Source organism: Calypte anna, chromosome 5A (assembly GCF_003957555.1).
Source record: "Calypte anna isolate BGI_N300 chromosome 5A, bCalAnn1_v1.p, whole genome shotgun sequence".
Lineage (NCBI taxonomy): Eukaryota > Metazoa > Chordata > Aves > Apodiformes > Trochilidae > Calypte > Calypte anna.
In genome coordinates, this window is record NC_044251.1 from 26,089,585 (window position 1) to 26,104,427 (window position 14,843).

The 14,843-nt window shown below is 41.7% G+C and overlaps 1 protein-coding gene across 5 annotated transcripts in view; it reads right to left on the minus strand.

The window, feature by feature from the left end:
* FOXN3 (forkhead box N3) overlaps positions 1-14,843 on the minus strand; it is a 202,108-nt gene that overhangs the window by 93,117 nt on the left and 94,148 nt on the right. For all 5 annotated transcript variants that reach the window (XM_030452686.1, XM_030452689.1, XM_030452688.1 and 2 more), the window contains exon 3: positions 5,691-5,827. In XM_030452686.1, coding sequence (XP_030308546.1) covers positions 5,691-5,827 — 137 coding nt within the window. The remainder of the gene's footprint in view (positions 1-5,690; positions 5,828-14,843) is intronic.

Genomic DNA, 14,843 nt, shown 5'->3' on the forward strand with positions numbered 1-14,843 from the left:
TAAACCTTTTTTGTGTAAGACATGGCTGGAATTCCGGGAAATAGTCAATGCACCTTTGAGTCTTAACAAGTATTAAATAAATAATGAAGAGTTAAACTTCACAATGCCTTAAAATCACAAGAGTAACCATTACAGAAAAGCCCCTTCTTCCCTACTGTTTGGAAGATTCTGAAATTATTGTAATTATTTTTTTTTAATCACAGAAAGTTTACTACTAATAATATGATCTTAAAACCTGTTATAAGCATGTCAGTCTTACAACAGAACAAGAAATAATAAGACCTTCCCTCTGCATCTTTCATACTAGAGGAGCCAAAGGAAGGAAGTCCAACAGCTAACACAGAAGTGATGAAAATTCAAAAGAAAGAAAAAAAAAAGAATAGTTTAAAATAATTTTCAAAATTTGAGTTCTGGAAATAAAAAAACTTTTTCTGAATACAACAGCAATAAGACATGAGACATCACGATGCTATTTCTGTTTCCGGAAGCTTCAGGAGTCTACGTTTTCAAATGCAGAAGTCAGATGACTTCCACTGCATGATTAGCAAATGTGATGTTCTTCATCACACAAACACTTGCTCTCAAGTCATAATTTTCAACTACTAAAATTTCAGTGAACTGTTACCGACTTGCACTACACAGACTTCCACATCCATGCAACTGTTGCAGTTGTAATACTGATGCAATGGCTGTTAATGGGAAGAAGGGTGAGAGATGGACTGAAAACTGCTGAGTGCCTAAAGGCAAGGTGTGTTCCCTGCTTTTTGCTGTACTTTATGGCCCAAGCATTGCATAACACTTGCCCTAAGGGACCACACCCTAGGGACAGCAAAGAAGAGGGGTGGGGAGTTGCAGAAGACCATCTTCAAAGCATAGCACCCATGGGCTTTCAAGTTTCTGCAGTCAACAATTTACAGCTCTGTCATCGAGCCTACTCTACAACAATTTTCACAGGAAAATACCCAGGGGTAGTGAGGGATTTACAAACAAACTAACGTAATTTTCAAAACACATCCCTAGACTTACTTTTTCCCAGGAACTGAAGTGGAAATATGTACGATACAATTCCAAGCTATCTTTGGAATAAGGCTTTATTTATCTACAGAGGGCACAGAGGAGGGGACAGACAGAGTGCTGATTCACTGTCCAAAATTATAACCCACAGCATATTGACTTTGGTGCAGGTTTAGCTTCAATAAACAACTGTAAAAGGGTGAAGTTTGTGACAGTAAAGCCAAAACCCACAAATATTTTAAGGGGTTGTTCCAGTTCCTAAGCAGCAATCCTCACCAGAGAACACATGGCTCTTTTGCATCTCTGTAGCAGCTTTGCAGTTCCCCATCCTGAGCGCTCTGTACGGACACTGCGCACACAGCGCTCGGCAGGGACTGCTCCAGGAGATTCATGCTGCAGCAGTGGAGTTTAACAAGCTACAATTAGCAAAACACATTAGAAAAGTGAAAAGCAGTGGAAAAATGCTCCACGGGTCTGCAAAGGGAAATAGCCAACACTCCTAAAAGGTCACTCAAATCTTTAAAAATTTCTCGTGCACCTGTGAAACTCATTTCCATTATTTTATATGACATTTCCTGGTTATATTTCTCCTTCTACTAATGAAAGCAGTTCTAGTAGTCTGATGTAAATAATTCAGACGAAAGAGGAAATGTATTTCAAGATCTCCTCAAAGCCCTACCAGAAGAAAAATGTCCACCTCCAGTTCAGTTAAGAGTCAGAAAACTGAAAATAAAAAATATAAATGAAGTATCAGGGCACTGACTTACTTGGTTGCTTAACATAGTTTGTGTCTATAAATCAATTTCAAAGTTGCTATTCCAAACACAATTATAAATAATTTAAAAGAAACACATTAGGCTAAACCAGCAATTTTTCCACATCAATAATTTTTGCTTTACAAAGCTGTGTGTGAGTGTTAGTTCACCCTTAAAATTCATCATAAATGCTTCAACTAGAAGAATTAAGAACATTTTTTTGTTTGTTTGGTATGAGAGCTCTTTTTTTAAGAATACACATCAAAACCAATTAAAATTAAACAGTTCACGTTGCTATAGTCCTCTTCAAGTTTACAGATAATAACCCTCAATCTGATTTGAAGTAGTAATTCAGACAACTGTAGTCTGATGTTCCTTCTGCAAGATTGTTTTTCGCCCCAAAACTATGGTCTTAGATACATGGAGCTCAATGTATTCCAAACTTCCTGGTTTGAGCCCTATGTCTAACTTCAAATAATACCAGTCTAACACTGACTCAGCTATCCAGAAGTGTTGGTTCACATCCTAAAACTCATTTGTACACATTCTCCCTGTTAATGTTTATGCAAGATGCCCCAGCAAAGCTGTAAAGCTAAATTATCTGATGTAATTAACTGTTCAGAAAAGGAGAATTTGTCCTTTCAGTGATCATCTTGCTTGGGTTATTTTTACAATGCATTCCTCTACTCTGTGCTCAATTCACCCCTAAGCTGCTTATGCAGATACTAAACGGAACATGTGATTCATTTGTGCATCCTTATTCTTTTAAAACATCTGATGAAGACAAGCAATAGGTCAGTTTGGCCCTAAAGAATTGTACCAATTGATCCTTATAAATCTTGTAATTCTGCTGATTAATTCTGTTCCTAGAGGTCAGAGTAATATTGCCAAATTATTTGGTTCCAGACATATTTCATTAATATCAGGTGACGTAGTTTATCTGAGTTGTGGCCTTCGTTATGTAAGATGGATGGACAGCAAAACCTCTGCCACTCAAGGATTTTATTTAGACATATTATCTTCACTATCAGAAAAAATTTCCCCTGGAATTTGTTACTATGACAATGTATTGCTCTGGAGATTCACCAACGGCAGAGTGGATTTACATTTTCTAGCAGTTTTCGAAGTCTTTGTACACATGAGAAAGCAATCTCGTACATATGGGACTACTGTTTCTCCAGATTCACAGGGAATGTTCAGCTCCTTTTGAACACATCAGAAATGTAGTCAAAATATGATTTCACCATTTAAGTGCCAATGCATAATTAAATTAATTCAACAGTCACTGATGGCCCAGCCCAGCATCATGTTGATGCTTAGCCAGTCATAAGTAGATTAATAAATATGTATTTTAGAAGACAACATGAAGATTATTTGACAGTGGTATTGCTGAAAGATATCCAGCTAAAAATAACACCGAGACCACAATTTCTTTATATAAAAGCCAGACTCCTTTACGGCTTTTGCTCCTGCAGCCATGCAAGCTCTTTGTTTTTTGATGCAGTCATCACAAGGAAGACTTGAAAGTGCTTGGCAGCACAAGCAGCAACTCTTGAGATCCCATGTTTTCCAAGGAAAGGAAGTTTCCTTTTCAGTTTTGGGATGCACTTGCAGGGGTTTTGGTAGCACCCTCGTTCTCCCTCGCTCAGAAGACAGCTTTGCTGGTTGTCCAGTTAGATCCGGGAGTCAACAAAAGCAGGCACTCTTTCAAAACACTTCCCATGCTGTTTGGCACATGCCAGAACACCTCTTCTCTCCCACACATGAAAACAGGCTACTAAGTTCTGGCCACCACTCCCCACTGGAATAAGATAGCACAACCTTTAGCCCAATGCTTGTGACTCCACAGCATCCTTTGGTGGATGCAGAGTCAATGGGAGAGCAGCAGGCACAGGGCTGTACAGGATGCAGGGAAGCTGCCCCCGGGCAGGACACCCAGCACCCATCCACAGCATCTTGATGGGACTAAGGAACACTCCCTGCAAGGACTACTCACACCAGTGCTGCTGCATGGCTTCTTCAACCTAGCCTGGAAAAGCTACCTGAAAGCTCCTGCAGGCAACATCTGTCAGCACATTGCACAGTGGTTCTGGCAAACCCAATGCATTAAATCAACAGTCACTTCAAGCATAAAAAAACTGGAGATCATCCTGCTTTTCAATTGTGTGCATTTGCTGGATTTTTTTGCCTGCAGGGATTAGAAGGGATCAGAAACCCTCCATTTCTGTGTTAGATGTGCATTACGCTTTTACTTGATACAAGAACCTCTGAATAAATCTGCACGGGTGTAATTAAAATACTCTTCAAAAGGCAACAGAAATGATAAAGTGAGGCTCTGGAAACAAGCCTTGTGCAAACACACAAATTACAATTTTAATGCCATTATTCAAATTATTTATCTGTCCTGGAAAGCAGAGAAGCGGTGCAATCACTGGAAGCAGGGGATATGTAAAACTGAGAAAATAATTTTTAAGGATGGTCCTAGGGAAAATATTTTTTCCAGAGCTCCACATGAAACACAAGATACCACCACGGCTGCGTGGCTTCGGGCAACCCTCAACTCTGAACTCCGGTCACCTCCTGCTGCTGCCGCCTGACCACGAGTCAACCGCTCATTTCAAAACAGGGGTGAAAAAAACCAAACCAAACCGAACCAAACCAGCGCCTGCGATTCTCTCGATCCCCGGGAACACAAAGCCCAGCACAGGGTCGCGGTTTTCAAAAAGGTGGCGGAGCGGCTGCCGTTGCTGCGCGGGATTACCCGTTGCCACGGCAACACCGCCGGGCTGAGCCCCAACGGCCGCTCCTTCCGCCAGGCAGCGCCGCGCAGCCCCGTGACGCAACGGCACCTGCCGGGGCTACGCGTTGCCAGGGAGACGCCCGCGTTGCTATGGCGACCATCACGCTCATCGGGCGGCGAGGGATGGTGGCGGCGGCGGCCTCTCCCGCACCCGCCCCACGGCCCCGCCCGCTTCAACACTAACGGTGAAATGGCTCCAGAAAAAATGAAAATCCGTAAAGAAACCCCAGAGCCCACGAGCGCTGCCACTTAGTCCTGGTGACGCTGCTGACCCCTGCTACGGCTGCTTTAGGACGTGTTCCTGATTTTGTGGGGTGCGGTGCAGTGTGGACCGTGACCCGCAGTTCTGACGCCAGGCGTGGCACGGTGCCGCGTCTGGAAAAAGTGAAGAAAACGGTTTCTGCATGGGCAGTGAGGAGAAAGCAGTTGTGTCAAAACCCGGTGCTCGCCCCCTGCTTGCTGGATAGCAGACGCAGCTGATCTTCACTAACATTGGTCATAAGCAATGGCCAGATCAAAAACAAATGCAAAACCAATTTAAAAAAACACCCCATGCCTACTTCACTGAAGCAAGGCAGAGAAATGGCTACTGCTCTACCCTGGGGCCCTCCCGGATCACCTGAAGGGAGGGCAGGGAGCAGGTAACCACAACAAAGGCTGCTGAAGCCACCTGGGCTGAGCAGGGCATGCGTGGAGAGCCGATGGTTGCACAGGCAACACAGGCCCCAAAGCATGCTCAGGGAATACAACCCAGCCCCTCTCCCAACCAGGGCGTTGTGCTGTCACCTACTGCAAAGGGGCTGGGAGTATATTTAAGAGCTCTCCGTTTGCTTATACGCATTTTAATTACAGGTATCCTTTTGCCAGCAGGCTGCGTGGCTCAAGCAGGAGCAGGACTGCAAGCTCCTCCGGAGGACTCGCTGGGGGCTGAGGGGTGATGGGCAGGTAAGGTGTCCGGGCCCTCTCTCAGCAGGGCCAGGATGCTGCCAGAGCTCCCGGGATTTCTTTGCAAGCACATTTCCAAACTGCAAAGCTTAATTACATTTAACATCTTACCCAACATGCACCCGCAACACTGAATGAAAACATTTATAGAGTTGTAAAATGCATCTAGTTCTTACCTTTGATATGCCTGAGGAGATGTGGGAGGTGTATTGAACACATGCGAGTAAGGGTGATAGGGTGTCTTTTTCAAAGCCTGAATAAGATTTTGTCTATATTCTGGGTCTATACACCACAAGGACCCCTTTCCAATACTCTGCAAAGAAAAAAGAATTAAAAAAAAAATTCAAATATTTGACCTAATGGCATAGCCTTATTTATTTAGCATTCTTAGTCAGGAAAAACAGTGGATTTGGGTATCTTGTCTGACAGAAGGGAACACCGTTTGCTTGCCAGAGATTATTACGCCATTAACAAGGTATTGCTATGGTATGATTTAAATCACATTTCGGGGAGGGGTGGGGGAGGGATGGCAGACAGTAAGAATGAATGTTTGGTTGGTTTACCCCTCCTCCTCTCCTTTCAATATTAATATGATTTAATAATATCTGTCAATTTCCTCATCACCCCATCCTGGAAAAGTAAGAAGCTACAGTTATTATTAAATGGAAACTTTGAAGAAAAGTAGATTCTTTTTGAAAGTTATTTTCTTTTTCTTTTGCTGTTATACAAACAAGAAATGGGGTTAAAAAGGAGGGGTTTAAACACCCTAGCAACTGTTTTAAAAATAAAAGGACTTAATCCTTCATCCACATGACATCAGTTCCATTATGCTACAAGAGGAAATTAATAATCTTCTCATCCCTATGGGAAAAAAATAGCCAACAGCCCTCAAAAAGAAAGAAAAGAAAAGAAAAGAAAAGAAAAGAAAAGAAAAGAAAAGAAAAGAAAAGAAAAGAAAAGAAAAGAAAATCTACCATATAATCAGAGTGTAAACCATTTAAGAGTGTTGTGAAATTGTTAAAACAACAGCTACTGTAATTACCCTTTCTGGACACAGAGAGCAAACAACAAGCAGTCAATCTGTAATGCAAAGACTACACTCAAATTCAGTATTTATTCTGCAGTTATGAGCAGAGCAGTTTCAGCCCTTGTCTCAGTCCTACCAGGATGCATGTATTTGGAATTGTTTTGTTTGGGTTCTCAAAAAAGCAGAAAAACAACTTTCCTTCTGCTCCACTATTAAAGTATATCAAATGATAGCTTAGGAGCTGCCTTGGTCTGCTTAGGCACACATTTTAAAAAAAAACAAAACCAAACATAAATCATAATTTTTGACAGAACTCCACTGTCAGGCTTTCAAGGCATCATGGTAAGATTTTTGGTATATGTTCCTATCTTCTGGAAAAGGCAGGGGAGGCTGTGCTGCTGCCTCTAGCCATGTTTCAACCCACGGCCATCATACCATTTCTGAATCCAACTTCTGTCATCAGAGCAAGGCTCTCTGTTTCACATGTGGAAGAACACACACACACACACACATAGAAAGCACACCTAAAGTGGGGTATTATTTGCTAAAGTCACAAGGAAAATGAAAACCAGACAGGTCCTTCCTCTAGAAGCCTTGTCATCTTCATGAATCCCTACCAACTCCTAAGAGCTCTCTGCCTCATGGATGGCTTTACAATACACAGTGCAGTGCAAAGTGCTTACAGACCTGGATGAGACTTGGGTGGAAAGAAAAGGAGAAGGGCTGGAATAACCTGCAGGAGCCAGGGCTGCTTTTTTTCAGGAACAAGCAGACCTGCTGGGTGGGATGAAGAAGGGACACTGCACACTGCTCTGGTGGAACTTGGTACATGGGGTCAAGCGTCTTCATGATGTCAGGGTTCAAGTCCACCTCTTCCCTTGCTTGTCAAGGGCGCACTACCAGAAGGCTACTTAAAAGTCTAGAGGAAGACACCCGCCAGCTCTTGAGATGAAGCAGGGCCCTTGAATGGCCCAAAAGCCCAAGATTCAAGGGGATAGAGACAGCAAGGAAGACTCCTTTCATCTCTGTAAAGAACTACACAAGATGACTGAAAAGATCTACTGATGGTGACACTGGTGGAAGCTGTGTGCCAGACAACTCAAACCAGTTTGCAAAGAGGAGGTTTTTATGCTTAGCCCTCTTTTAAATATGGGACAATAAACCAGAGACTGGAGACGATAGAACTAGTAAGTGACTTTTTAGGCAAAGAAAACAGAGTAAAAAAACAGAAACCAAACCTCTCAAATTCCACTTCTATGTTCCATCCAAGAGCCAAAGTAAGAACATAAAATTTCCTTTTAAGCAAGCAATGTGCAAAACTAGGAATGTTTTTCAGGAAAAAAACCTTTGCTGGATTCCTTACTCCTTACAGCATAGGATAAACTTTAAAAAAAACAAACTACGGTTGGATACCATCTACCTTATTTGTACTTGCTAGAACACAACATATTTTTTCCAAATGTCTCTGCTTTTTCATTTACTTCCAAGACAGACTTTTCATCTACCTGGAAGAGATTACTCCCCAAAATCCAATGGGGTTAGTTCAAGCTGAAGGGCCCAACCAGATGAAGTCACTACTGAGGAGTAACTTCAAAATCTTTCATTATTGTTAAGCTGAATTTGTTTGGCTTGCTCATATTCTTGCAAAAGCCAAAAGTAATCTTCCCTGAGAAAAAGAAACTCACACAAAAGGTCCTAAGAATAATTATACTCCTTGTGAAAAGAAACACCTGGAAGGCAGATTTAGTATTTTTTCACTGCAACTGAGCTGATGTAATTTAGAAGCAAAACCAAATGCAACTTAAGGCAAATCTCTCCAACCATGCGAAGTTCTTTTCTAAGTCAGTTACTTTTGCTTTTCCACAATCACACAAGAGAGCAGAAATAAAAAGAAAACTCAAGTGTCATGTTAGGAATTCTTCTTGACTGTCAGAGGTGTGAAGAGCTTTGTTAACTGTCTGTTTAGATGTGTCATTATTCTTGTCATATATAGAGCAATCACAGGAATGGAAATCATTTGAACTCAGACCCATTAGTTACTGATTAATTTCCATCTTACAACGCTTGGTGTGATGCTTCACTACCTCTTCCAAGCCGGAAGTCAATAGCGGCTCCAATCAAAAACCAGCAAGGAAGGAAGGTGAAAAAATAATGAAATTCCTGGATTATATTTGTCACCCAGGCAACAAGTGACTGAGGACTGTTAACAGCCCCCTGACCACCCCAGCACTGGAGTACTCTGAACATGCCACCCTCCAACCAGGACCAGGCATGGGAACCTTCCTCCCTTCCTTCTTTTCCTCCTTCCCTCCCTCCTTTTCTTCCTTCTTCCCTCCCTCTACAGCTACAGATAAGCTTCCTCAGAGGTACTAAGGGGGACAGAAAGCAACACATAGATGTTTATGACTGGATAATTTTTCTTTTTTTAAAAAATAATCTTTTCTATGAACAAATTGTTATGCCTTATTCTGTCACTTAATATACATTCAGAGATTTTACCAGGATATTGTGTACTAAATCCCCACTTACTAATTCATTTGCTTTCTCATGACTCAAATGCAGAAATCTGATTCCTCCCCACCAATTAAAACCAGTGGATTGTCATGAAAAGGTACAGGATACACTGAGTTTACAACTGTCTTTTCTCCCATGGACTGTGTGTAATCATTCTAATACCTTAGGTTACACAGCCTGTGAGGATCCAAACCAAAATGTTTGGTCATCTTTTAGTGGAATTGAAAAAAAGTTTGAAATTTAAAAAGAAAATAATTAAAATGTTGCTGACAGCTCTTTCCATGGTTATAGTTGGGGATAAGAGCATTATCTACTATTAAAACCTCGTTATGAAGATTTTGTTTCCATATATCTTGCAACTAGCTGCCTGGCCTTAGATATCACCTATTGTCTTCCAAAGATTAATTAAAAAATTTGTGCATTGAGCTCTTTCCAAGACCAATGGCTGGGAAAAAATACATCCCTTGCCTATACAAAAATTCTGGAAAGTATTTACTTGAGGAATTTTGTTCCCTGGCTATTTTAGCACAGATATGAAATGTGCTAAGAGCACAACTTTTTTCCAGGGTTGTTCTTTTCATTGCCATACAAACAGTCTGCCCAAAATAAAGCTTTGGGAAGAAAGCAGATAACGGAACTGCAAAACATGCAGGCTCAGATGGATGCTAATAATTGCAAATAGTACCTTCTAAAGTTCCACTTAGACATTTGCTTTGAACTCACATGGGACTGCACTGAAAGCAGGGAGGAGCAGCTCCAGGCACCCACATCTCTCACAGCAGCATCACCACCATGAGGCTCTCTAAAGGGAACAGACCCCTAAGGGAACATCCCACAACACTGGATGAAGGGGTATGAGCAGCTGTTTCCCTGGTCCTTGCTACATTGTTCTCCTGCCTGTCCTCCTGTACGTGCCCAGCACTTCTTCCATAAGCCAATTTCAGTCATTTTCCCCCAAAGAAAACTATTTTGATGGTTAAATTTTACGTCATTTAAACTCATCAAGTTGGCTGGCTTAAATGAAGGGTCTGATGAGCATCCACTGCTGCTGAAAAGCAGGGGGTGGATGAAGGAAGCCACAGAAGAAAACAGGAGCTTTCCCGTTCTGCAGCAGCAGTGGTGGTGACACCCCAATGCATGCCTTGGAACATCAGGAAAACCAGGAAGTTGCTTGGACAAAAAGCACCTTGGAAGAGAAACTGGAAAACTACTGTGACATACATCAGGCCTACATGGGAGAGCTGGGGTGAGCTGGCAGCAAGGCTGGCAAGTGTGGCCCTGAGGGAAAGAGCAGGGGAGCTGTGCAGCCAAGACCAGAGACACGGAGATGCTGGGCACAGGTGCACAGGAGCTGGAAGAAGCTGGATGGGCTGCAAGGAGAGGAACCTAAGTAAGAGACCTATGAGTGTATGAATGAAAGCACAGCTCAGCACAGGCACCCAGGGAACACAAGCAAGACGAGAATTATTAAACTGAACTCTTTGAGTTACAGGTCTTGCTACTTGAAACAAGCAAACAATATCAAAACCAAGACAGTAACTCCCCATTGAGTACATCTGCCCTTTTTATTCTCTGCTACCAAACTCATCCAAGTGGCCAGGGCTAGACTTTACTGAAGAGAAGCTGTCAGTAATATGAATTAGCTTTATGGCAGCTCAAGTGGTGTAGTTCTACATTGTTTTTTGAGAACTATGCCATGCTGTCTACAGAGGTGCTTCAGAAGCTGCAAAAACAAGCAGAAAAAGGCAAAATTTCATATTACTTGGAACAACAGCATTTCCATCTAGTATCTGAAGTCCCAGACTATCAAATCTTGAAATCACACCACTACCACATACCTGTCCCTGACTAGCTCACTGTAAGCAGTTGTAGTTTTTAACACAGGACCTGTGAATAACACTGATGACACTTTCTGCAGTAATGAGGAACCTTCTGGTGTCAGTATTCACTATTACTGATCTAAGGGGTTTGCTCTCAGCATGGATGAAACCTAATATTGTTACAGCAAATTACATTTTGCAAGTAATAGTGGAGCAATGACTGGGTATCAAAGGTTCTTTCTCTTAAGAAGTATTTATCCTGAGCTTCTTGTGCCCCATTACCCTTCAACTGCAGGCTTGAAGCAAACCTTCATATGGATTTGCCAGCAAGTTTATCCATGAGAATGTTGTACAGATTCTATAGACATCCAAATATGCCATGCAAGCACAGGAGTGTTTCTGTAGGATTATAGGATTATAGTGTTTCTATAGGATCAAGCTTTAGTGAACCAGCTTTTGAAACATAAATTTCAAAAAAACAAAAACAAAGAATTGGAGATGGAAATATCCACGATGCGATCACAAAATTTACAGCCATTTGAGCAATCAGTTACTGGGACAAAAGTCTGACAAATATAATTGGTTTAGACCAGAAAAGATTTCTGTGTGTAAGGTAAAAGAGAAGACATTATTTCCCAACTTCTATGTCTGCATCACATCTAATGTGTAGGCACGAAGCCACCAGCTTCCTCTTTACAGACACTGTGTCTCTGGAACCAGTGCTGACTGCCCACACACTTCAGCATGAAAATGCTGGTGGTGGTACAGCAAGGACCCATACAACCTGCCAGGAGAGGAGGCAGGATGGAAACTTCTATCCATTAAGAAAATAGCATCACACACTCACCAACCAACACTGCAGTCACCCAAAACACAGGGTGGTTCAGGAAACCTTAACTAGAACAGGTTTTTGCTTCGTCCCCAGGACAGTAATCTAAAATCAAGAATTCCTCCTAAACTAAATCCCCTCTTTTCACCCTATGAAAAAAAATATAGAACTTTTTCGTAAGAAAAGTGAGGAATTTTTGGTGAGGAGCTGGAGAGGAAGGAAGGAAGAAAGAAATACTTTCCAAATGGCACCTTCTGACACCCTGCTTTTAGCTCTGAATCACATCAAGAGGAACACAATAATCACTCCAAAATCCACCTCAGGAGACAATGAGTTGCTTAAATAACTTTCTTGCACTACATAGAGACGCCTGCCAAATGACTTAAAAACCATCCCACAATACAACATAGATTACACATACTTTACCAAATATGCCACTGCTTTTGAAGGTTTGCAAACATTGTGCAGGCACTTTGGAAAACAAGCAGCTCCCAATTACAAAATTCACCATGACTACAGAATGCCAGCCTACTGAAACCACTGATACAATGTGGAATCAGCACTGCAAGAGCAAGAGCAGAGAGGCTTTTCCATATCCAAAGAGAACTTGCGTGACCAGGAACACTACTCCAAGGCCAGCTCTGAGCTATTCCCTTGCAGACAGAAATGTCAACAAGAGAGCAACTTGTTTTTTTAGTTCAGCTACCCATTCCTCACGTTATATCTACATGATGGGCATCGCTGCCAAAATAAGCCCAATCCAGAACTGCAGTTCTTTCATTTACATGAATTGCATTAGCACACAAGAATCAAAAACTAGGGAGAGATACTATATAAAAAATTTACAACTATTTAGCTAGCAAATGTTCAGGAAGATTTAAGATTAAGATGTGGAAGCTGGCCTGCTGATCTTCTTGAAATTATCTTAACTCATTGGTATTTCAAGCTATCAAGACAGACATTATGTTGTTTGCTCTGCTGGCCTACAGTGGTTCTCTACTTTAAAATACTTTTTGATGAGCAGTCACAGATAAAAGGAAGCCTTTGCCCTCTTTAACAGCTATGTATCTTGTAGACAAGGCTGGAGAGTTCTCTAGCTACTCCTTTTTCAAACGAATAAAGTAATTTGCAGGAAGCCACAAACAGAGCATTTGAAACATATGAGGTCAGGCAGTTTGTTGTTTTTTTTAAAAAAAGAAAGAAATACAACTGCTGAGGAATTCTTAAAGTAAAACAAAGCCACTGCCAACAATTGCCACTATTATAAAACACACTCCCTTGATGCACTGCAATCCTGCACAAAAATGACAAATTACTATTCATTCAGTTTAAGCATGTATTTTCTTCATTCTCTTCCAACATTTCTAGCACATACCAGAGAAATTCCATACAGCAAATCTTAAAGAATTGCACTGTAGACCTTAAGAGCAATTTTAATGATAGTAACAACCTCATGGTAAGCATTTAATTTTCACAAACACTGACAAAAAATCTCCTTTACCTATGGACTCAGAAGAGAACTTCCCTTGCCCTTCTGAGGAAAGCCGGACAATGTTATGAAAAAACTAAACTAGTACTTGCACACAGTATAACAAAAATGAATGTTTTCCTGCACATTTTTCAACTTTTTTTCAGTAAATCAGCAGTTGCAGCTCAGCTCAAGCACAAACCTTAAAAAGAGTTCTGACTAGCTAAAAGGCATAAATTCAGGTTCATAGCCTGAAACACATGAAATTAGAAGTCTGATGGGAAGGCTCATTGGATTATACTGCTCAACTCAAGTAAACCAGGTTAATCAAGAAATCACCAGCTTTTCTCAAGAAAACAAAAGGTCAGAGCTTTTTAAATCTTAGTTTGCTTCAAGTAAAAATATCCATTAATTCAAATCACACAAATCCCAATCTCTGAGTACATGGTCAGCTCTTGATATTTTAGTCCACTTGCTCAATGAGCTACCCCAGACAACACCACAGCCACCAACCTTTTAAAAAGCCCTGTCTTTAGAAAAGTGGCCTGATTTTGCCTGAAGCTGTGTAGAGGCATCTCCATGCCTCTGGTGTCCTTCCAGTTACAAAATGGGCATTATCTTTCCAACTGGAGAGGCTGAGTAGTAAGGAACTTCACTGAGAAGTAGAAGCATGTTGATAGTGGGAAAAGACTACTAAGCCAGACTACTAAACCTGGATATAAAGGAAAAAGGAAAACAAAAGGAAAACAAAAATCCCCAAACCAAATGGGAAGCCAAGCACGCAAATACACAATATGTGCACTGTAAAGTAACAGCTGGCAAAAAGGAAAGGCTGTGGTATTCCACAGTTAAAAAACCCCACCAGATCTATTTCACAGGTAAGATGACAGTGCAAGATCCTGCAACGCAAGAAAGTGCTGCTGAAATGCTCACCGTTCAGTGGTGTCCCAATGTTAAAGGACAAGACCTTTAGAATATTTTCATTGCAGCTTTGGACTTCTATGTGATATCAGAGTGAAGGGTCCACTTTGTGAAGAGGGCCCTGCTCTCATCAGCAATGCCTTCAGAAGGTGGCCTCCGTGCAACCCACAAAGAGCTCCAGGTAACTAGAGTCACAGGAACAGGTCCTGTGGCCCTGACTACGTGGCCCAAGTAGAGAAAAGAAAGAGTGGGTAATGTCTCTTGGCAATGGTTGTGACACCACAGGAGTGACTGTGTGGATAGTTTGGGTTTTACACAAATAAAGGCATTTATGGGCTTGTAAGCAATTTTCTGCCTGCCACTTGTCCTCAAGAGTACGGACAAGTCAGTCTTCTATAGTGTGACCCTGAAACTCAACAAGCCCAAGACTTCCAACCTAGAGTCCATGCTCTTGATCCCACAAAGGACATATCAACATTGGGTCTGGAACAATTCTTTAACTATGGTGACCCACTGCCAGAAGAAACCATTGGCACAGCTGTTGTATATCTACCTCTTCCACTTCTTCAGTGCACCAGCACCCATGTGTCCATGAGGACAGGTAAGCTCCCAAAACAGTATTGCCTGCAGCAGATCCACTACATCACATTAGTTTCCCACTGCTTTCATCATAAAACGACTTCTCGAACAGACTCAGGAGGTGTTGCATTATGTCACCCAACTCCAGCTGACCTGTAAAACACCTCCTTG